This window comes from Bos taurus, chromosome 18 (genome assembly GCF_002263795.3).
Source record: "Bos taurus isolate L1 Dominette 01449 registration number 42190680 breed Hereford chromosome 18, ARS-UCD2.0, whole genome shotgun sequence".
NCBI lineage: Eukaryota > Metazoa > Chordata > Mammalia > Artiodactyla > Bovidae > Bos > Bos taurus.
In genome coordinates, this window is record NC_037345.1 from 2,172,035 (window position 1) to 2,194,568 (window position 22,534).

General features: G+C 52.3%; 1 protein-coding gene across 2 annotated transcripts in view; it reads right to left on the reverse strand.

Moving 5' to 3' along the window:
- The window catches only part of FA2H (fatty acid 2-hydroxylase), a 54,515-nt gene that overhangs the window by 20,864 nt on the left and 11,117 nt on the right, over window positions 1-22,534 (reverse strand). For both annotated transcript variants that reach the window (XM_005218348.4, NM_001192455.1), the window contains exon 2: window positions 4,588-4,680. In XM_005218348.4, the coding sequence (XP_005218405.1) occupies window positions 4,588-4,680 (93 nt within the window). The remainder of the gene's footprint in view (window positions 1-4,587; window positions 4,681-22,534) is intronic.

Consider the following 22,534-nt stretch of genomic DNA (forward strand, 5'->3'; position numbering starts at 1 on the left):
TTCATTACTGTAGGAAGTGGGTCAAACAAGATCTTGCTGTGATTTATGTCAAAGAGTGTTCTTATATTTTCTGCTAAGAATTTCATAGTGTCCAATCTTACATTTAGGTCTTTAACCCATTTTGAGTTTATTATTATTTTTAATAATTAATTAATTTGGCTGCAGTGGATCTTTAATTGTGGCATGTGGGATCTAGGTCCTGGATTAGGGATCGAACCCAGGCCACCTGCACTGGAGCACAGAGTCCTAGCCACTGGACCACCAGGGAAGCCCTGAGTTTATTTTTGTGTATGGTATTAGAGGGTGTTCTGATTTCATTCTTTTACATGTGGCTATCCAGTTTTCCCAGCACCAAGAGACTATCTGAAGAGATATTCTTACTGAAGAGACTGTCTTTTCTCCATTGTATATTCTTGGCTCCTTTGTTACAGATTAGCTGACCATAGGTGCATGGGCTTATCTCTGGGCTTTCTATCTTGTTCCATTGGTCTATATTTCTGTTTTTGTGCCAGTACCATACTGTCTTGATGACTGTAGCTTTGTAGCATATTCTCCAGCTCTGTTTTTCTTTCTTAAGACTGCTTTGGCTATTCAGGGTCTTTGTGTTTCCATACAAATTGTAAAGTTTTTTATTCTAATTCTGTGAAAAATGCCATTGGTAATTTGATAGGACTCGCATTGAATCTGTAGATTGCTGAACTACCATATGATCCCACCACTGGGCACATGCCCTGAGAAAGCCGTAACTCAAAAAGACACGTGCACCCCGATATTCACTGCAGCACTGGTTACAACAGCCAGGACATGGAAGCAGCCTAAGCGTGTACTGACAGACACATGGGTAAAGATTTGGCACATATACACAATGGACTATTACTCAGTCATAAAGAAGAATGAAGTTGTGTCATTTGTAGAGATGTGAATGGACTTGAAGTTTGTCATACAGAGTGAAGTAAATCAGAAAGAGAAACACAAATATTGCATATATTATGGGATCTAGAAAAATGGTACAGATAAACCCACTCATTGGGAAAGACTGATGCTGGGAGGGATTGGGGGCAGGAGGAGAAGGGGGCGACAGAGGATGAGATGGCTGGATGGCATCACTAACTCGATGGACGTGAGTCTGGGTGGACTCTGGGAGTTGGTGATGGACAGGGAGGCCTGGCGTGCTGCGATTCATGGGGTCACAAACAGTTGGAAACGACTGAGCGACTGAGCTGAACTGAAGGCAGGAGGAGAGATGCAGACACAGAGAACAGATGTGTGTAGACAGTGGGGGGCAGAGAAGGCAGGTGGGATGAACTGGGAGATTGAGACTGACATATATACACCATCATGTATAAAATAAGTAATTAGTAGGCACCTGCTGTATAGCACAGGGAACTCGGCTCAGTGCTCTGTGGTGACCTAGATGGGTGGGATGGCGGTATGGTGGGAGAGGAGGGAATATATCTATACATACGGCTGAGTCACTTTACTGTACAGCAGAAACTAACCACATTGTAAAGCAACTATATCCCAATAAATTAGAAAGATAAATAATAGACATAATTGAGAATGACAACTTCAAAACAATAATACCATCAAAGTGTTTAGCGTACAGTGTTTGGCGCAGGGTAAGAGCTTAATAAAAGAAGAATTAATTTGGTGCTAACCCCACTGTCCAGGGGGATCTGGGCAGGGGGTTCTGCAAGTCTCTCAAACCACACTAGCTCAATCTGGTTCCCAGGATGCTGGCACTCCAAGTGGGAAGCCCTGCCAAGGACACAGCGAAACAGCAAGGACAGAGGGACAACTGGGGCAGGTGTGCCCAGAAGCCAGGAGCAGCGGCGCTCCAGCAGCTGCCGCTGGGCAAGGCTCCACACAGGCCTTACCGGGGAGGAAACAGGGAGCTGTGCAGGACACAGTGTGACGTGAGGAGCTTACCTGGTATCTTGTCCCACAGGGAAACCTGGGTTCCTGCCCAAAAGGTGACGGAAGGTATGATTTAAAAATAATTCCAATAAAACCTCAGGCAGAGCTTGAAAGCCAGATGATGCTGCAGCTCTAAGCAGGGCAGGGCCTGCTGGGCTTGCTTCCTGGCCCTTTCCTTTCAGAATCTTTACCCGATGCCTCAGCACCCCATCCCTGTTCCCCTCATTCTTCTCAGCATGGCTGACTCTGTCCCCAGCTTCCAGGGCCGGGTGGCCGGGCCAGGCGACCCGAGACGCCCTTCCTTAGCATGAAGGGTTAGCTTTGGCAAGTCCACCCCAGATCCCTGGCTTCAACACACCTCCTGCCCTTTCCACCTCTCTCGAGAATTCCTCGAGGCCCCTGGACTGGGTCAGAAACAGATGGGGATCTCCCAGAAGGGCTGGGACGGACCACACGGTAGGTGGACAGTTCGTTCTCCCTGGGAAGTGAGCTCCTTGAGCTGGGTCTTCTCGGTGCCTGGGGGAGGCACGAAGCTGACCCCCCATTGCTCGCAGCGGGTCTCCACGGCCTCTTGCGCCCCAGTCCTTGTCCCCCTCTCTCAGCCCAGGGACGCAGGAAGAGGGACAGGAGGAAGAGAGAAAGTGTGTGCAAGAGAGAGACAGACAGAGGCGGGGTGCGTGAGTCAGGTGTGACCTGGGCATGCTGGCGAGGGGCCAGGGGCTGGGCCTGGGGGACGGGAGCGGGGGCTGTCTTCACCTCGATGGGGGCAGGGGTGGCGAGACAGGCCTGGGGGACGTGACTCCCTGCCTCAGGCTAGGGGAGCCCAGGGACACCGGGAGGACCCCTCTCCAGCACAGGGCTGTGATCTGCCCATCCTTAGCCAGGCTCATGTGACAGCCCCCTCCCTTCTAGGGCGATTCTTTCTGGCCACCCACCCCAGGCCCGGTCAGCTCTCTAGAGGGTGCTTTCCTTCCGACATTCAGTCCCTAAGCCAAGCCCCACGCGCTGGCCCAGGGCCCCCTCCATGGGGTCCTCTGAGCACCGCCCACCGAGCGCAGAGCCGGATGTGCTGTGGCTTCCCCGCCCCGTCCTGCCTCATCCACAGCCTCCTCGGCTCCCACTGTAGCACCTCTTCTCTCAAGCCCAGGTCCTGACCTCACTAGCTTGAAGCCCTTGTCTCTTCACACTGGCTGTCTCCCCCACCATCTTCGTCACGTCAGAGCAAGCCCAGAGCCCCAGAGCTTCCAGAGAAGCCAGCCATTGGTACCGAGAACCCCATCCTCTGCCCCGGCCTGGGCGATGAGCAGTCGTGCCTGAGTCTGGCGTCAGGGTCAGGAGACAGGTCCAGTGGGTCCTCTGGGAACATCCTGCCCTCGACCCCGCTTTTGGTCGCAGGCCTCCTTGAAGGGAACGGGGCACAGGGCCACTTGTCCTGGACTCTCCATCGAAGGACGCACAAGCGCCTTTGCCCTGGGCTGATGGGCTTCCCCAGAGGCAGTGCCAATGCCATCTCTGGGCCCCTGGGGTCAGGGCCTCCGGAGTCCCGGCCAGATGGCAAACCACCAGTGGGCCCCTCCGGCCAGCTGTGCTCCTTGGGTGTGCTCCTCGCATCTCCTCACACTGTAATAACACGTTCTGGGGGAGATCTGCCCTCCTCACCAAACTGAGCTCTTTGAAGGCAGCGGCCTGTCCTGCCCATCTTTAGTTCCCAGTGTCGAGCACGGGTTGGGAACATGTATGGACATAAACACTTGCGTCTATTCCAGGAGGAGATGCCAAGATGACAGCGGGCAAGTCCCAGGAAACAGGCTGGAGGCAAGTGCACCCAGTTTGTTTCCCTCCTGCTGCTGCTGCTGCTGCTGCTGCTGCTGCTGCTAAGTCACTTCAGTCGTGTCCGACTCTGTGCGACCCCATAGACGGCAGCCCACCAGGCCCCGCTGTCCCTGGGATTCTCCAGGCAAGAACACTGGAGTGGGTTGCCATTTCCTTCTCCAATGCATGAAAGTGAAAAGGGAAAGTGAAGGCGCTCAGTCGTGTCCGACTCTTAGCGACCCCATGGACTGCAGCCCACCAGGCTCCTCCGTCCATGGGATTTTCCAGGCAAGAGTACTGGAGTGGGGTGCCATTGCCTTCCCTCCTGCACCCCTGGGCAATGCCACCCCGCACGTCTTGGCTCCACCGCCACTGGCGACCACCCAGCCCCTCCAGGAGCCCCTGACCAGCACATGGGTGCGCCTAACCAGGGCCGGATGCTGGTCTGCGAGCGAGCGCCGAGAGAAGCGAGGGGCTGGGCTCCGCACCCGCCTGATGCAGAGGGCTCCCGCCCATCCCGGCCTCCTGCCAGTGGTCACCAGCGCCTGGGCCGCTCTGCCTCGTGCACTGGTCAAGCTGGGCGTGTCTGCCTCATCCTCGGGCCCTTCTCAGCTTCAGGGATCCCAGTGGGGGACCTCCCTCTGGGGTCTTTGCAGCCAGACCTTGCATGTGGTTTCCAGGGACCCACCACCACAGTGGGCTGAGTTTACTGCCTCAGGTCAAGCTCGTGAGCTGTTGGCGCCTGTCCCCGGGTCCTCGTCTACCCTCATCATGACCAGCCACGCTGGTGGCTCCACGCCCCCCCTCCTTGGCTCCTCGAGCCCCAGGTGCCACCCCGCCCTGGCCCGTGCCCGCTACCTTTTCCCAGTCCACCGCCTTGAGCTTTGGCTCCATCACAGGGTCTGTCTTCTGAGTGCTCGCAGAGGCTACAGGCCCATTCTCCACGGGACCCTGGGGAATGAAGACAAGAGCAGATTACCGATGGCGGCAAGGGAAGAGAGCCCGCGCGGCCCTTGCCGAGCGTGGGAGCACAGTGCGGGGCAGGGTGGGCGGAAATAGAGGGTCCTGAGCGCACTGGAGAGCGGGTTAGCACTGAGTGGGCGGTCTTATTCCCGACACTCGTCTTCTCCTTAGAAACACACACTAAAGCAAGAGGCAGAAAGATCCATGGGAGAAGAGAAGCTGGCCAAGAGACTGGAAGGAAACGAGAGCCGTCAGGGGGAATGTTCTGGCCCAGGGGAGCCCTGCCAGCCCCTCCCCAGGCTCCTGGCAGTTGCCAGGCCAAGAGTCGCAGGGTGGCACCCAGAAGGCTTGCCAGGTCACACCTGATGATGACACACCGTGTCTGTTTTCCTGGTGAGTCTACAGGGCTGGTGAGCCACAGGTGGGCATCTAGGGCCACATGCCCGCAGAAGGAGAGCCCACAGGGCACACGGACCAGCCCTCCAGGAACTCCCAGGTGTGGGTCAGCAGCTGGACACGGGGTGGGGCTGGCAGAGGAGAGCCCAAATGGCCTCAAGGTCAAACGCAAAGGGTGCAGAGGCAGAGAAAGGAGGAAATGGAATGTACCTGGAAACTCACATGCTCCCAACTGGCCCTGATGTCATGTGGGGTGAGTCGGAGAGGGCTGGCTGGCACGTAGGCGCGGAGCACATTTCCCTACAGGAAGGGTGGGGCGAGCCCTCGCCAGTAGGAGAGGCCTGTCCTCTGAGTCCCTGAGACCAAAGGAAGGCGTGGGGCTGGGGGCCATGGGGAAGGGGGCCTGAGAGGTTGGGGAATTGCAAGAAGCTGAGAAGACTGCTTGAGCAGCCAGTTGGGGTTTCTGCTGTTACGATTCTTGTATTTTCGCTTCCAAATGAACTGACAGAACCTGATGGCAACAGTGATGCTGTCGTTTACTGGGAAAACCCACGTACAATCAAGTAAAAGGGGCTTTTGTGATCCTGTCTTGGTCTGGGTATCTCAGTATTTTTAATTTGTGTCACCACGTTAATATTTGAATTCTTTTTTTTTTTTTAAAGCATCTCTGAAGATCTCTTGAGGACAGAGAGAATTTTATAGTATTTCATACAATGAAATTCCCTAACTATCCAATATAAAAATGTCATATAATAATCTTGTCCCTTTCAATTTTGTGCTATCCTCAAAACACCCTCGAGCGCCTCTAACCATGGTTCTCTCCCTCCCGGATAGCTCCTGTCTCCCGGTCCCTCCAGGTCTTTTCTTAAGTAGGGTGATCGAATCCTTCTCTGCACCCCAACCCCACTCACTCACTCCAACTCCATCCATCTCTCTCCACAAAAGGCTTGTCTTGGGGTCCGCCCATCCCAAGCAGAGAAGGGGTTATCATTTGAATCAGCGTGTGATTTTTTTGTCTGCGCTACACTTTTCAGACATCCCTGAGTGGCAGACACAGGTCTATCTAGGGCATGTGCCTCGAAACAACCCCCGGAAGCAGAAGGAAGGGTGTCCGTTTACCAGTACTGGACACAACACTCATCTACCCATCCCGTGCTTCTGCTCACGGAGGCCTTGGGGAAGTCTTCCCTCTGCTCAGCAGCCGCAGTGTTCAGGGACAACTTCTGGCTCTTGCCCTCTAGGACTGTACAGGCTGTTTTCACCTGGTAGCTTATATATACACCCGAGAACAGACCACTGCCATCTGCTTTTCCCTAAGATTCTCTCAGGACATAATAGGGTCTCTACGCATAATGACTGGTTCCTGTTCCTCCTCCAAGGTGGGTGTGATTGGGGATGCGGACAGCACACAACAAGGCCCGTGCCTCCCCGTCATGGAACGTCCTATTTCAGGCCATGGGAACAGAGCTCCCATCAGCACTCTGACCACCATCTCATCTCATCTAACTTCTGGCCACCTGAAGTTGTTTGTTTGTTTTTTTTTAAACGGACTGCTGCTGCTGGCATGTGTTGAGAGCTGGTGTGGCCCGGAGGTGATTCGGACCTGCAAACCTGTTCACTGTGAGGAAGACTGGGATGCCTGGAATGGTGATGAACAGGAGGGCATGAGGCAATGGGAATCAGAGGGACCCTAAGAAATGGGGTCATCGAGGGGAGTTTGCAGGGATGGAAGCCCTGGCTCCATATCTGCCTCCTCTTCAGGGGCTGGCGGTGTCAGTGAGCATCACTATGGTCGTTTCCCCTCCTACGCGGATCTCATCCACACCCACTGCCCTCACTGACTCATCCACAGACAGGTGTCTGAACATCTGCAGCGTGCCACCCACGCATCAGCTCAGAAGACTCTGCAACGTCCCTGTCTCTAACACTGGTCCTGCTCCTTATCCCAGGGAGGATGTTCCCAAAGGCTGACAAGATTGTCTGATCCTCTGACCACTTTCCTAAGAGTGACCACACTAGTATCCTCTGCAGGTTGGCTTGTCCTTGACTTCCCTGTATTTCACATCTTTCCCTCATTATTTCCAAACTCTTCTCCCGTATGTCCTTGAATTAACCCAGACTTTTCCCTTCAGCAATAGGGATGAGTTGCCTTTTGCCTTGCATTTTTCTCCTCAAATGTCATCCTACCTATCATGACAACAATGGTTAATGTGCACGAAGCCTTACCATGAGCCCAGCCCTTTCATCTTCATAACAACTGAATGAGAGAGGCATGATTATTCTTCCTACTTGACAGGTGAGAGGACCAAGGCATGAAGCAGACCATAGTTAATGAGAAAGCGGAGCCTGCAGTTGGGCTCGGGAACATTTTCCTGACCACCATATTTTTTTTGCCTAACCAGTCTGGCCAGAAATGATGTCTTCATTTTCCAACTTAGGAAAAAAACAAAACAAAACCCACTTTCATGTGTCCCACCGCCTCGGTTGGTAGTTGTAATCTTCTGCCTCGTGTTGTTTTTGCATGTGTGGGCCATGATCGAGCCTGTCCAATGGTGCAACCGATCCCAACAGGGCAGGAAACTACTGTTTCCCTCTCCTAGGCGCCTGGGGTGGGCGCCTGAGCGTACTTCATGCTCCACTCATGTTTCTAGAGTGAACCATGTTTTGGTGTTGGCTCTCTGCAACCCAGTCACGATCCCCTGAGATTCCAGACCTCTGAGTCGCAGCATGGGTCGCAGGGGACCCTGGCTATGTTACTGGGTGGAGCCCTGAACTTCCACAAGGCTCCTGCTCCTTGGAAATGCAAATCGAATGGTGTGAGCACGCCTGCCTGGAATCGATGTGGTGCAGGACGCTTAACACACCACCTGAGGATGCCGCCCAGGCTGGGTGGGCCGGTGCCCAGACACAAGGGCCGAATCCCAGTAACCTGAGCCGTATATCATCCTCAGTGCCCTTTGCCCCAGTCCATGGGACAGACGTGAAGAGAACTGAAACTACATTAGTCTGATATGAAATGACAAGCTTATTTTGCCAAAATAAGATGTATTTTAAAAAAAGTATTTTTTCAAAAAAATTATCATTAGCAGCGTTTCATAAATGAAAGAAGTAGGTAGAAAATACACCCTTGCAGCATAAAAGGCAGTTCTTCCCGAGGAAGGTCATCTGGCAACTTCACATGAGGATTAAATGATAATAATTTAAAATAAGATTCCATTTAAAAATATTTATTAATGAAGAAAAATGACAACCTAAATTTTTGTTCTGTTAGCATTAATTGTACGTCATTGTTTGCTCGGTTCACGAGGGTCTAATCTCTGTGTAACAGGAAGTGGATCAAAGGCACTCTTTGTTCCAGCTCTAAGGTTTTCTTAACAAATTACTGAAAATCTAGTTTCACTGACAGATGTTGGCTGAAAATGAAAACAGAACCTTCAGGGTACTTTGCTGCTGCTGGTGTTCGGCTGGAAATACTTCAGGTGAAATGAGGGAGAAGGCGGGAGGGCCCCAGGTCCTGCTCAGCGCGGGCTCCCATCTGCCTCCCCGGCCCCAGGCAGTCACGCTGCCCTTGGATCCTGCCCCAGCGCCCGTCTAGGGCTGCCCCGAAAGGTGGGGAGAGGGGGAAGTGGCAGGAAAAGCTGCCTCCTCCTGTCTTCCTGCCGCCTCCTGCCGTCCCAGCCCCAGGTAAGCACAGCCCGAAGGTCGTGGAGGCGCAAGGCAGCCTTGTCGTGAGTGGGATGCTTTCAGCCGGCAGATCCCAGGCGGGCATGAGCAAGGTGCTTTCCGGGTGGCCTCATCTGGACCACAGCCCTCCCTGGGAGGAGCCCAGGTTTATTAACCATAGGATTGTACACGGCTGTAATATGGGAGGAGATTTCAAGGAGAGCCAGAGCAAACAGCACATGGGAACTGCCAGGAGCAGAAATGCCCTCAGGGACAAGGAAGTGTCCTCTGCTGCTGCTGCTGCTGCTAAGTCGCTTCAGTCGTGTCCGACTCTGCGATCCCAGAGACGGCAGCCCACCAGGCACCGCTGTCACTGGGATTCTCCAGGCAAGAACACTGGAGTGGGTTGCCATTTCCTCCTCCAATGCATGAAAGTGAAAAGTGAAAGTCAAGTTGCTCAGTCATATCCTCTAGTTGACTCTTTTTCCAGAGTCTAGTTGTGAGTTTTCAAAAGGTCTCCCGTTCCAACTTGGGCTGCTCCTATGCGAATCAGGGCAGGGGGTGGGTGTTCCAGGAAGGAAGTCCTTCCGGGAGCCATCACATCGCACCACATACACTGATCTGGGCCATGCCTTCCAGACTTCCTGGACTCTGTGTTTATTTTATAGGTGAGCTGGGCTCAGCCTTGAATTCCACGGTCAAACACCAAACATGAATCAGAAGTGTGTAAAGGTCATTCCTAGGGACTGAGGTACAACTCAGACTTTAAAAGGCCTCTAAAAAAATTTCTTAGAAACTTCCACAATGCATTATTTAACAGACTCTCCTGATCCTGGAAGCAAGCCTTAAAACCAAAAAGCCTTAACCAAAAAGCATGAGCAAGTGAAGAATACTTGCGCACTTTTCCAGGTTTAGGACGTTGTTCTGGGTCCTGCCATCAGACCGCATAGCCGCAGACTTTGGGGAAGGGAAGTGAATAGCTCTGAAGTCAGACACACAGTGGCTTTTGTAAGAATGATCAGCCCTCGTGCTGACAGGTGAGGCTTGACACCTGTGCCCGATGACAGCTTTCCTGGAGGGTCTACCCGAGCGACTCCAGACTGTCCCAGGGTAGGAAGGATAGAGCTCTGAGCATTCCACCCTGGGAAGGCAGGCGGCAGATCTGGCTAGAAGCACATGTTATGGTCAGGCCCAAGGCTGTTTGTGAGGAGCTGGTGAGCTCAGCAAAGTCGTTCAGGGGCTGAAAAAATGTTGCTTTGCTGTGCCTCTTGTGGGGACTGCCTCCCAAGCCAGAGTGCAAGCCCCACGAGGGTAGAGACCCTGATGCCCCGCTCCCTGCTGGGCCCTCGGCTGCTGGCACGGGGTCAGCGCGCGAATGTGTCCTGAATGGGATGCTGTGCGTAGACGGTGGCCTGGTTAGGCTCCGGGGGTCCCGGCAGGCAGGATGGCTAACGGGGGAGGGGGGAGGTAAGTATGCCCCACTAAGGAGACTGGGTAGGCGGCACTGCCCACCCCCACCTGGAATCCACTGGACATGCTGGGCAATGTGGAAGGGGGGCCCTGAGCTCCTTCAGGCCTCCCAGGCCACAGGGAGAGAGGTCAGTGAGACGTCAGCACCGGTGTGGTTTCTCCCAGTGCAGCCACTCTCAGCTGCCCATGGACTGCGCTGTCCTCCTGGGCCAGCTCAGGCCCCTGCTTCTGTCTCACGGGGACGCTCTTGCAGACAGCACCCCCCACTCTCCAAGGCTCCCTGGGCCGCCACCTCCTCTCCCATAAACTGAGTTCAGACCTGAGCTCACAGGGGACCCAGGAATGGTTCCCTTCCGGCTCCCTGAAGTTCCAGCCACTTCTTCCAACACGCCTGCCTCTCAGGGAGGCAGCCTTGAGGAAGAAGAGTCCAGGGTCAGCCACCCAGTCCAGGCCCTGCAGATTCACTCTACTGCAGAGACCAAGCTCTAGGTCCAGATCCCTCATCGACCTGCTCTGTGACCTCAGGGTCTTCCTCTTGGAACAAGAAATGCTTCTCTCTGGCAAGGGCACCCCAAGTTCCTGCTCTCCTCAGACGCTGGGCAGGTGCCACCCATGAGCAAAGCAGGCAGAGTGTGGCACATGAATCAGACTCACATTGTTTGTAATGAAACACACAGGAATACTCTTCACTTTTATGAGGAAAGATGCTCGTTCCCATTTTTCTTAAAACAAGAGGCACCAAGAAACAAAAAAACAAGCAAAACCGTGAGGAGCCCTTTTGCTGGAGACAGTGGTACAGAGGGAAAAAAAAGAAATGTGACACGCGCAGTCATCGGTGGTCGCTGTCTTGTGGTCGTGGTATGGGGAAGGCGGCAGGGGAGGGTGGGCACTGCAGCAACCTGCAGGGGTCGCCCCCACGGGAAGGGGGCAGCCCTGACTTAGGTCCAGGTCAGATTAAGATGGGGCCCAGTGCTCAGACCTTCTGATTTCTAAGAAAAGCTGAAAAACTAGATTTCTCTCTGAAATCTCCAGAATTTAAAAATCTGCCTCACATTTAAAACGAATGATGTGGGCCAAACTAATGTGTCTGAACCCAAGCACAGCCCTTGGCCTGCCCGTCTGCAGCACCTGGGGGAGCTCAGCCCTCCCGCCCCGGGGGAGCCGCAGGGAAGGATGGGTGTGGACGAGAAGAGCAAGGCTTCTGTCCCCTGGGAACCCAGAGGGCGTCCAAGTGTGCCCACCCCGCTCTGCCAAGGCCCACAGTGGGTTGGTGACAGACTGGCTCTGGGGGGAGCAGAGCCCTGTGAAGTTCAGTGGATGGCAACTGGGCCTCACCCTCCATCCAGTCTAGGTGAGTGGATCGGGTCCAAGGAAAAGAGGGGGCCAGGAAGCGGAAGCAGGCCAGGGATTCTGACTTTCACCACCCCTCTTCCCCCTCATGATGCCTGGAAAGGAGATGAACCCATGGGGGTGAAGCGACTGCAGGGGAGATGTGGCCGGGCACCAAGGATGCGCCTCCAGGGTCTCTCTCTCCTGAGAGGCCTGACCTGGTCCTCCCCACGCCCAGCCCACCTCCAAACTCCCGTGCTGACATCCTAACCCCCAGCACATCAGAACGTGGCCTTATCTGAAAGTCGTTGAGACGAAGTGATTCGGGTGGGCCCTAACCCAGCATGCCTGGTGCCCATTCAGAAAGGTGAAATGTGGAAAGAGCACACACCCTGGAGAGCACCCTGTGAAGAGTCAGGGCCAAGCACCTGCAAGCCCAGGCCTCCAAAGCTTGCCAACCAACCAGCCGCAGCCAGGGAGCAGCCTGGGATGGTCTCCCTCACAGCCCTCGCGACAAGCCCAGCCCACCACACCTCAGAGCTCTGGCCTCCGGAACTGACACGCCAACTCCTATTGCCCCAGCCACCTGGTCTGCGGACTACACTGCAGCAGCACCAGCAAGCAAATCAAAGGCCTGGACCAGTTTCCCCTGGGTTTGACCCAGGGCCCCAGAAGGAGAATGAGTCCGAGGGGGAGTGAGAGCAGATGATGGAGGTGATCAAGGAAACGTGGGAATGGGACCCAAGGCTGCAGCAGACGCCGGGGCCTTGCAATCAGCACAGCCCTCTGCCAGGCCCCTGGAGGGTGGGCATTCGGGTACCCCCTCCCCAGCCCACAGGCCCCGTGTAGAGCCAGGGGGGCTGTGATCCCCTTCTTCAGGGCCTGAGCGGTCTCGCTCCAGCACGTGGAACGCTATGTTGGGGTGGCAGGCTGGCCTGGGGCTCCAGCGGACTGCAATTCTCTCTGACGTAGACCTCGGCCTACTTGGCCAGCCCCACACCCACCACAGTTTGCGCGGCTTCCATCGGCACCCGCTTCCCAGCGAGGGCCAGTCCCACCTGTGCGTGTGGCCGTCGGTTCACAGCCATCAACACAATTCTCCCTGAGGACGTGTTTCCCGCACGAGGGAAACTGAGGCACAGAGGACCCAGTCACTGATCTAAGGGCTCGCCAACGGCTGCTGGGAGCGTTGGCCTGGAAGCTGCTTCCAGCTGTCCTCACTGATGGCCTCCATGTGCTCACCGTGTCCCCGCCAGGGGGGACTCACCGGGATGCTCCGAGCCCCTGCCGTGGGCCCCCCAACCCCGCGCCCGAGCCCCAGACTGTCCCCAGAGAGGGTGTGCTTGGAGGGTGCGTGAGGGGGAGAGCAGAGAGAAGAGCAGCAGAAAGCCTGCACTGTGTGGGGCACACAAACAAGCCGACCACAGAGGCGCTGAAAGGAGGCTGTGTGCGGCGGGCGGGGGCGCCGCATAAAGGGGTGTTGTTCGGGAAGGCCGGGGCTGGGCACCGCGGGGCAGACAGACGGCCTTTTATCCTGCAGCCTGGGCTTGGCCTGAAAACTCTTTTTGGAAATGGGATGGTGCCCCAGGTCCTGTGTCCAGCTCTGCCCCACTCCCTGGGGGCCCAGCGGGTGCTGGGGGTCCAGGTGTCTCACGATACCTGGGCGCAGGTGGGCCAGGCGGGCCCTGGGAGAAGGGGGACCGCGGCTGCACCAAGGGGCGGCCCAGGAGAAACCTGTGTTAACGAGCCCCGCCCCGCGGTCCCCAGGGAGCAGCGTCCCCGGAGCCCATTTGTTTTTGTCACCAGGAACTTGGGGGCAAAAATGAAGACGGCAGGACCTGTTTGCTTCCATCCCCAGGAGGCTGCCGAGTGATGAAGTCGAAATCAGAAGCCAGGCCCTGTGGCCTACCCGAGCTTGAGGACATTATAACAAACCCCTGACGCGCAAAAACCCAAAACCCAAACCGAAACCAGGCCTGGCAGATGACAGGCCACAGAAGCCCCAGAGCACAGCCACAGGCTGCCTGCCCGGCCAAAGGAGAAGAGGCGATGAGCAGGGGTAGGAAGCGCGTCCGGAGGTGTGCCTCATGCCTCCACTCAGGAGCTTTGGGGATGTGGACAAGACTGTCCCAGCCTCCACGCATCCCTGACGTCCGTTTCAGCAGTGCTGTGACCCCGCATGGCTCCCAGCCTCCACGCATCCCTGACGTCCATTTCAGCAGTGCTGTGGCCCCGCATGGCTCCCAGCCTCCACGCATCCCTGACGTCCGTTTCAGCAGTGCTGTGGCCCCGCATGGCTCCCAGCCTCCACGCATCCCTGACGTCCGTTTCAGCAGTGCTGTGACCCCGCATGGCTCCCAGCCTCCACGCATCCCTGACGTCCGTTTCAGCAGTGCTGTGACCCCGCATGGCTCCCAGCCTCCACGCATCCCTGACGTCCATTTCAGCAGTGCTGTGGCCCCGCATGGCTCCCAGCCTCCACGCATCCCTGACGTCCGTTTCAGCAGTGCTGTGACCCCGCATGGCTCCTAACTGTGAAATGACCCCCTTGGATGACGTCACCATGGCTCCTAACTGTGAAATGAGCCCCTTGGATGACGTCACCAGCAGCCCTGTCACCAGAAGCAGGAGCCAGCATAGGTGGGCATTCCAAGACATCAGGAAAGGGGGAGAGTGGATTGAAAGTACTAAATTACCACCCCAGACTCACGACAGTGTCCCACAAGTCTCTGGGCTACTAACTTGACTCTCTACCAAGTCCTGATATGGACCGTCTGCATCCACGCAGATCACTTCTGCTCAGATGAGGGCACCATTTCCAGGAAGTCACCAAGAGGCACCTCCTGGGTCCTGTCGTGCCAAACCTGCCTCTCCTGTAGTGGTCGGATGGGCGGGACCAAGAGCCCCAGCTCTGAGGAGCAGCATCAGCAAATACAGGAGACAAGCTGCTCAAGCTCAGCCTTTTGTAGATTCGACGGGACATTTCTAGACTGTGGTCTCTCAAGTCCGAGACCTCAAAGCACCTCAGGTAGGCTGACAGAATGTGTTACCCACAGGGAAGACACGCTTAAGCCATCTAAAATATGTTATCTGCTCACTGACCCAACTTATATAAAAAACCAATTTCAGATGTAACACTCTTTTCTGTAAGGATTAACCTCAAAATACTATTTTGCTGTTTTATTAAAAGAGAAGCAAGACCATGGATTTACAAATAACCTCAGATATCACTATCCCAGAGGCAAGATTTCAAAATGTGCCTATTATAATCTAATAATTTAAGAAAGAAAAACACTGCTGTTCTCCTCTGTTTACAAAATGGCAAAAGATTATATTGCCAGAAACGATACAAGTCACTGAGCTATTTTATAAACAAAGCAATAATAATAATAAAAAAAAAAACCCTGTCTTAAACCCATTACTTCTTTTTACTGATTCAAGCAATTTCCCCTCTCCCTGCCAGGCATGGAATTTTTCCCCATTTACAGATGAGGACGCTGATGTACACAGAGGTTGACTGGCTTATCTCCAGTGATACGGTTAGTTCGAGAACACAAGACTGTCTAACTCTAAACCTGTTTTCTTTTCCACCCTCATCTGACCTGACAACTTCCAAATCCACTGCATGTTTCTTAAATTAGCCAAGTCCACACAGTGAGCTCTAGAACTAGTACCTCTTCACGAGTTATAGCCTACACTCCCAGTTTTATGCTCATTAAACACCGTATTTATACTCATCACGCTAATGGTGCTCACCCTCAGGGGGTGAGGTCTTGAACAGCCCCAGGGCAACTTGGCCTTCTGTGTGGTCAGTGCCTCTCCAACAAGGCCATGTGTTGGGGCATCACTGAATACACGATCTGGTGTGATCAAGTAGAGGGAGAGATGACAAGAAGGAACCAAAGGTGAAGGAGGCAGGGACATCAGCTTCCTGGAGCAGAATCACCAGTCAGGATGCCACCAGCCTGGAGAGAAGTGCCTTGGAACTCTGGGCCACAGCTTTTAGACCAATGCTGCCCAAAGGAACTCTCTGCAATGATAGAAATGTTCTAGATTCGCCCTGTCCAACATAGTAGCCACTAGCCACACATGTCTACTGAGCACTTGAAACGTAGCTAGTATGACTGAGGAACTGAATTTTTATTTCATTGAAAATTAAATTGCCACATGTGCCTCGGGGATACCTTACTGGACAGCAGACTTCAACTACTATTTGAAATCTCTCCCTGGGTGTTTCCTGGGCCTCTTACACCCAACAGGGACCCAGTGAACTTTAACTGCGCCATCCCAAACCTGGACCTCCATCCCAGTATTCATCATTCCCACAAATCAACGTGCCTAATTGTTCAGGTCAAAGCCATGATGTTACCCTCAACTCTTCTCTTTCCCTCACTCCCAGCATTTACTCCCTCAGCAAGTTCTACTGGTTTTACCTCCAAGACATTTCTATCTACTTCTTTCCATCCCAATGGCTGTGCAGTCCAGGGCACTTCTTTCTGTCATCTGGACCACAGTGATGGCCTCTCTGCTCTCTTCCTGTTTTCGTTCTTGACACCCTTCAAGCCACCATCCATGTGGCAGCCAGAATGTTCCAACAAGCTACAGAGTGACGGTGTCAGTGTTCCGCTTACAATGCCGCAGCCCACTGTCCTCAGAGTACACTCTGAGCCCCCACAATGACCAGCAAGCCCCCCTGACGTCAGGCTCCGGCTCCCTCTCCACTCTCCCTACCCCACAATCTCCCTTGCCCGCCACGCTCCCAGCAACCCCAGAGCTGCCCTCTGGATTCCAACCCTGACATACCCCAGGGCCCTTGTACTTGCTGTTCCTCTGCCTAGAATGCTTTTTACCCAGTTACTATGACAGCTCCTTTTCATCCCTCAGATCCCAGCTCCCCAGAGAGGCCTTCCCTGATTACTCCCATCAGAAGCTGCAGCTGTCATTCTGTTACAGCCCCTGATCTAAAATTTATTTGCTATCTATTCATCCATCCATCCAAAGAATATTCTGTTACAGCTCTAGCCACAACCCTTAGTGCCCTGTCTTCCTCCTTCATTCCACGGGCAGGGATGCCCTGTGAGGACAGCAACCAGTTGTCTTTTTACCCCCAGCATTAGGCTCAGCGGGGGCATGAGGAGACCAGGACCACTGTCTGCAGCTGAACAGAGGAAGGAGAAGGAGGCAGCCCTACCAGCCCCTGGGACCACTCGGGTGGCTGCCAGCCTCCGTTTTGGAGAGACAAAAGGTCAGTGCAGACCCCACCTGCCCTCGCTGCGGGGAGAGGCAACTCTGAGAAACTGAACGTCGCCACGAGCATGCAACTACAGGGGGTAAGTGGCCTGACCCAAGACAGTCTGAGCACATAGCAACTTAAGACCCTAAAACCACGCGTTCCTCACCGCCTAAGAGAAACCTGCCTTTTCTTGGTGGAAGCTGGGCTGAAAGGGCTTGTAATCCCATGTCAGTTAATCTCCATGCTCCATTTTACTGAGCTCACATGATCTCACTGTAGCCACACAGAATCCTGCAGTGGGGCAGTGAACGGGGAAATAAAGGCCGGGAGAGTGTTCTGACTCATGCGACGTCACGTAGCTGACGAGACGCAGAGCTGGACCAGAGCTACAGGTCCCCGGACGCCCCCACTCTCCTGGAAGGGGACAGGTGCAGTACCCACTGCACAGCTGCTCCGCACTGAACTCCACACTGGGAGCTTGAGATGCTGACTCTTTAGTAATCCCACGAGACCTGCCCACCAAGCCACTTTCAGTGACTCCAGCTCTCCCCTCTCCATTTACTCTCCGCCCTTAAACTTCTAGGACAGTGGGTTGCAAAGTTTATGTTGCTTCTGAGGCACACAGGGAGCTTGTTAAAAGTGCAGGTTTCGAGGTCTTGCCTTCAGAGATTCTGATATTGTAGATGTGGGGAATGGCCCAAGAATATGGAACTATATATACATATACACACATACATCTATCTCCTTGTTGAAGTGAAAGTGTTAGTTGCTCAGTCATGTTTGACTCTCTGTGATCCCCCTGAACTGTAGCCTGCCAGGCTTCTCTGTCTATGGGATTTCCCCAGCAAGAATACCGGAATGAGTTGCTATGCCTGGCTCCAGGATATCTTCCTGATTCAGGAATCGAACCCAGGTCTCCTGCATTTCAGGCAGATTCTTTACCATCTGAGTCACCATGGAAGCCCGTATACATGTATTTGTGTGTGTGTGTGTACACACACATCTATCTCCTTGTTAATTATCTTAATTAATTTTCTAATTTAGTTATATTTGTATTTTTTCACCTCAATGAAACATCAAACTTTTCACAAGGGTCTTAAATAGAATCTCCATTGCTACTAGAACCATTTTTCTGAAATACCACACAATTTCCAGGGCCTATCATATTTACTTCCATCAAGGTTATCTGAGTGGCAGAAGTTATTTAAAGATATCTGTACTGGGAGGAATAGTATCTCTCTGCACAAGACACGAGTTCAGTCCCTGGGTCAGGAAGATCCTCTGAAGGAGGGCATGGCAACCCACTCCAGTAGTCTTGCCTGGAAAATCCCATGGACAGAGGAGCCTGGTGGGCTACAGTCCATGGGGTCTCAAAGAGTCGGACACGACTGAGCGATTAAGCATGCACACATGCCACCCATGTCAAGTTCATGCCCACGCAGAATCTGGTGAGTGTGACTTTATTTGGAAATAGTGTCTTTGCATTCATCACATTGCGATGAGGTCACACTGGGTGAGGGTGGGCTCTAAGTCCAGAATGACTGGTGTCCTCATAGGAAGAGGGGAAATTTGGACACAAATTTAAGACACAAGGAAGAATGCCTGTGTGAGACTGTGGCAGAGACTGGAGTGAAGTATCAACAAGCCAAAGAACACCAAGGGTTGTCAGTCCCACCAGAAGTTAAGAAAGAGGTAAGTCCCCTTAGAGGCTCCAGAAGGAGCCAACCTGGCCAGCTCCTTGATTTCAGACTTCTCACACACAGAACAGCGAGAATAAATTTCTGCTATTTTAAGTACCCAGTCTATGGAACTCTGCTAGAGCTGCTCTGAGAAAGTAATACAGTATCACTAGAAACGGGATGCCTTGTTGCATGTAACCATTCACGTGCTGTTACCTTGTTTGATTCTCCCACCCATTCTTTAAGAATTTGGGGGTGATGTCCATGAGGCAACTACCAGTATTTTTCCAACATTTTATTGTGAAAAAACTTAAACATGCAGCCAAGGTGAAAGAATCTTACTGTGAATCCCTGTATCCCTACTACCTAGATCCTACCATTCACATTCTATTTCTTTTTAAAAGCCTTTTTTGTGTATATCTTGGTTAAAAAAATACTTTAGTGCTAAAAAATCTTACCATCACCTGAGCCTTCAGTGAGTTATCATCTTTTTGCTGGAGGAGGGTTTGAAATACCACAACAATTACCAAACCGTGACACAGAGACACAAAGTGAGCAGACGCCCCTGGGAAAAAGGCGCCAACAGACTTGCTTGAGGCAGGGTTGCCAGAAACCTTCAACACAACAACAACAGTACTGGGACATGCAACAGTAAAGCACAGTAAGATCAGGTCTGCCTACACGACTGTGTGATTCCACTTCTGTAACACTGTTTATGTCTGAGAGAGGAAGAAGACAGGGGACAAAGCAGCACCTCACAGGATGTGGACAGTTCTAAGTAAAACGTTGACCCTGCAGCCCCACCTGCTAACCTCACGGCCCCCGGCTCTTGGAAACCCAGTTCCGTGTCACGGTGCGCTCCTGTGCCCACAGGACACACACTGGGACCTCCCCGCTTCCTAGAGTCTTCCTCCAAAGTCATCCCCTCACCACAAAATCCAAACCAGCATTCCCTCAAGGTGCTCCAAATGTGCCCAGTTCTAGTAGCAAAAAAAAAGAAAAAAAGAATTTACATGATTGATATTAAGATTTGAATGACCAGAGACAATTCCTTTAACCTGTCAGAGTTTCCATGCTTTTAATTGAGCTAGGATTTCTAATCTCTGCTGCGGCTGCTGCTAAGTCGCTTCAGTTGTGTCCGACTCTGTGCGACCCCATAGATGGCAGTTGATACATAATTACCACTAATGGTAAAATGATTAAGACGGGGGAAATGGAGATTGAACTCTTCTAAAGTATTTTCTTCTTTTCCTTTCTCTTATATCAGTAGGTGCCCCAAATAAGTTATTGCAGTTTATCATTCAAGTGTAAAATATTTTGAATCAATAATATATTTTCTGTTTTCTTTTGGTAAAGACTGGCTTTTATTAATGCACTTTCTATCCTCTGTAAACTCTTTTTGTGCTGAATGTTGGGACTGACTACGCTAAATAAAAGCTAAGTAAAATTTGTTGCATAATTTTTCTCTTCTTTACTGAACAAAACATATGAAACAAAATATGTGAAACCTTAAAAAAAATAATGGGGGGAAGTAATTTTTAAAGTCTGGTGCATACCAACATCTAACTCTTACAATCATGAGGTCATATCTTTAGAAGCAAGTTATTTGCCTCCATTTAAAAGAAAATGGGTATTGCGCTTCCCTGGTGTCCCAGTGGTTAAGAATCCACCTGCCAATGCGGGGGACAAGGGTTCAATCCCTGGTCTGGGGAGATTCTACATGCCTGCAAGACAGCTAAGCCCCTGACACGCACTGGGGCAGCTCAGCCCCTGGGCCTCAACACTGAGCCCGGGTGCCTACGGCCTGCGCTCCACGACGAGAGAAGCCAGCACAGTGAGAGCCAGTGCAGCACAACTAGAGAGGAGCCCCTGATCGCCGCACCGAGAGAAAGCCTGCACGCAGCAACGAGGGCCCAGTGCCACCAAAAATAAACAAATGAGTAAATCTTAAACAGAAAGAAAGAACAAACATTGGGTATAAATTTCATATAGAAAAAAGCCACCAATCTTAAGTGTACTGTACGATATGTTTTGACGGTTATATGCCTTCTTGTAGCCAATGCCCACATCAAGATATGGAACACTTCTGTCATCCCAGAAAAGTCCCAGGAATCTGCTTTTAATAAGGCCTCATTTGACTTTGATGAAAGGAAGCTGGAGGGGATAAGTATGCAGTTCCCCTGACCAGAGGGATGTGAAGTTTTAGATTTACAGGGCTTTGCAAGAGAGGTGCGGGTTCCCTCGCCGGGTGCCCCCCGACTCTCTGAGCTCCCTCACCCTCCATGCACGTGCAGAACTTGACCTGATGGCCCTCCTCTGACCACAGGCTGGGGACACAAGGCAGGAAGACACACAAGACCCGCCGCCACGGAGGCAAGGCTGCCTGCACGCGCTCCCTCCACACCTCTCCCCGTCTCTGCAGAAACACTGCCGTTCCACAAGCACTGCACCTCAGTGTGCACGTCCTCCCCACGGACGTGCAGACTGCGGCCACGCCCGGGGTGGGCTTCTCAGAGCCACGTTCCCCCTGCTCCAGCCACACGACCTCAGGGTCAGGGCGCGGTGGTCAGCCAAAGCTCCTGAAAGTCAGACTTGACCGTGTTCCCCCAAGGCTGGCAACATGACCCAGAGCTGTTTCTCAGGTCTTGGCCTGCCCTTTGCTTTCTCCAGTGGAGCAGGTGGGAGCAGAAGTCTGGCTGGAATAGAACAGAGGAGCAAAGAGGGGGAAAAACCTAATGCCTTAAACCTAATAAAAAGTGAGTGGTTTCCAGGAAGCTCAGCCGGGCACTCTGTGACATCTAGAGGGGTGGGAGGGAGGTTCAAGAGGGAGGGGATATATGTATACTTATGGCTGATTCATGTAACTGTACAGCAGTAACCAACACAACATTGTAAAGCAATTATCCTCCAATTAAAAATAAATTTAAAAAATGAGTGATTTCATTACTATAGAAGAGTCCAAGAATAGACCGAAATATGGAACTTCTCTGGTTGTCGAGTGGCTAAGACTCTGCACAGGGGGCCCAGGTTTGACCCCTGGTCAGGGAACTAGATCACATATGCTGCAACTAAGACCTGGCACAACCAAATAAATAAATACTAAAAAAAGAATAGTCCAAAACATGTATGTGAATGTTGTGTGATTGCTTGGTCACTAAGTCACGTCCAACTCTTTGTGACCCCTTGAACTGTAGCACGTCAGGCTTCCCTGTCCTACACTATCTCCCTGAGTTTGCTCAAACTCATGTCCATTGAGTCAGTGATGGTATCCAACCATCTCATCCTCTGCTGCTCCTTTCTCCTCTTGCCCTCAATCATTCCCAGCACCAGGGTCTTTTCCAGTGAGCTGGCTCTTCAAATCCAGTGGCCAAAGTATTAGAAGGTTCAGCTTCAGCATCAGTCCTTCCAATGAGCACTCGGGACTGATCTCCTTTAGGACTGACTGGTTGGATCTCCTTGCTGTCTAAGGGACCCTCAGGAGTCTTCTCCAACACTACAGTTTGAAAACATCAATTCTTCGGTGCTCAGCCTTCTTAACAGTCCAGCTCTCACATCCATACACGACTACGGGAAAAACTTTGACTATATGGATCTTTGTCAGCAAAGTGATGTCTCCGCTTTTTAAAACACTGTCTAGGTTTGTCACAGCTTTCCCAAGAAGCAAGCATCTTTTAATTTCGTGGCTGCAGTCACCGTCTGCATTGATTTTGGATCTCAAGAATATGAAATCAGACACTGTTTCCACTTTTTCCCCATCTATTTGCCATGATGTGATAGGACTGGATGCCATGATCTTTGTTTTTTGAATGTTGAGTTTTTTTTTTAATTTAATTTTATTTTTAAACTTTACAATATTGTATTAGTTTTGCCAAATATCGAAATGAATCCGCCACTGATATACTTGTGTTCCCCATCCTGAACCCTCCTCCCTCCTCCCTCCCCATACCCTCCCTCTGGGTCGTCCCAGTGCACCAGCCCCAAGCATCCAGTATCGTGCATCAAACCTGGACTGGCGACTCGTTTCATACATGATATTATACGTTTCAATGCTATTCTCCCAAATCTCCCCACC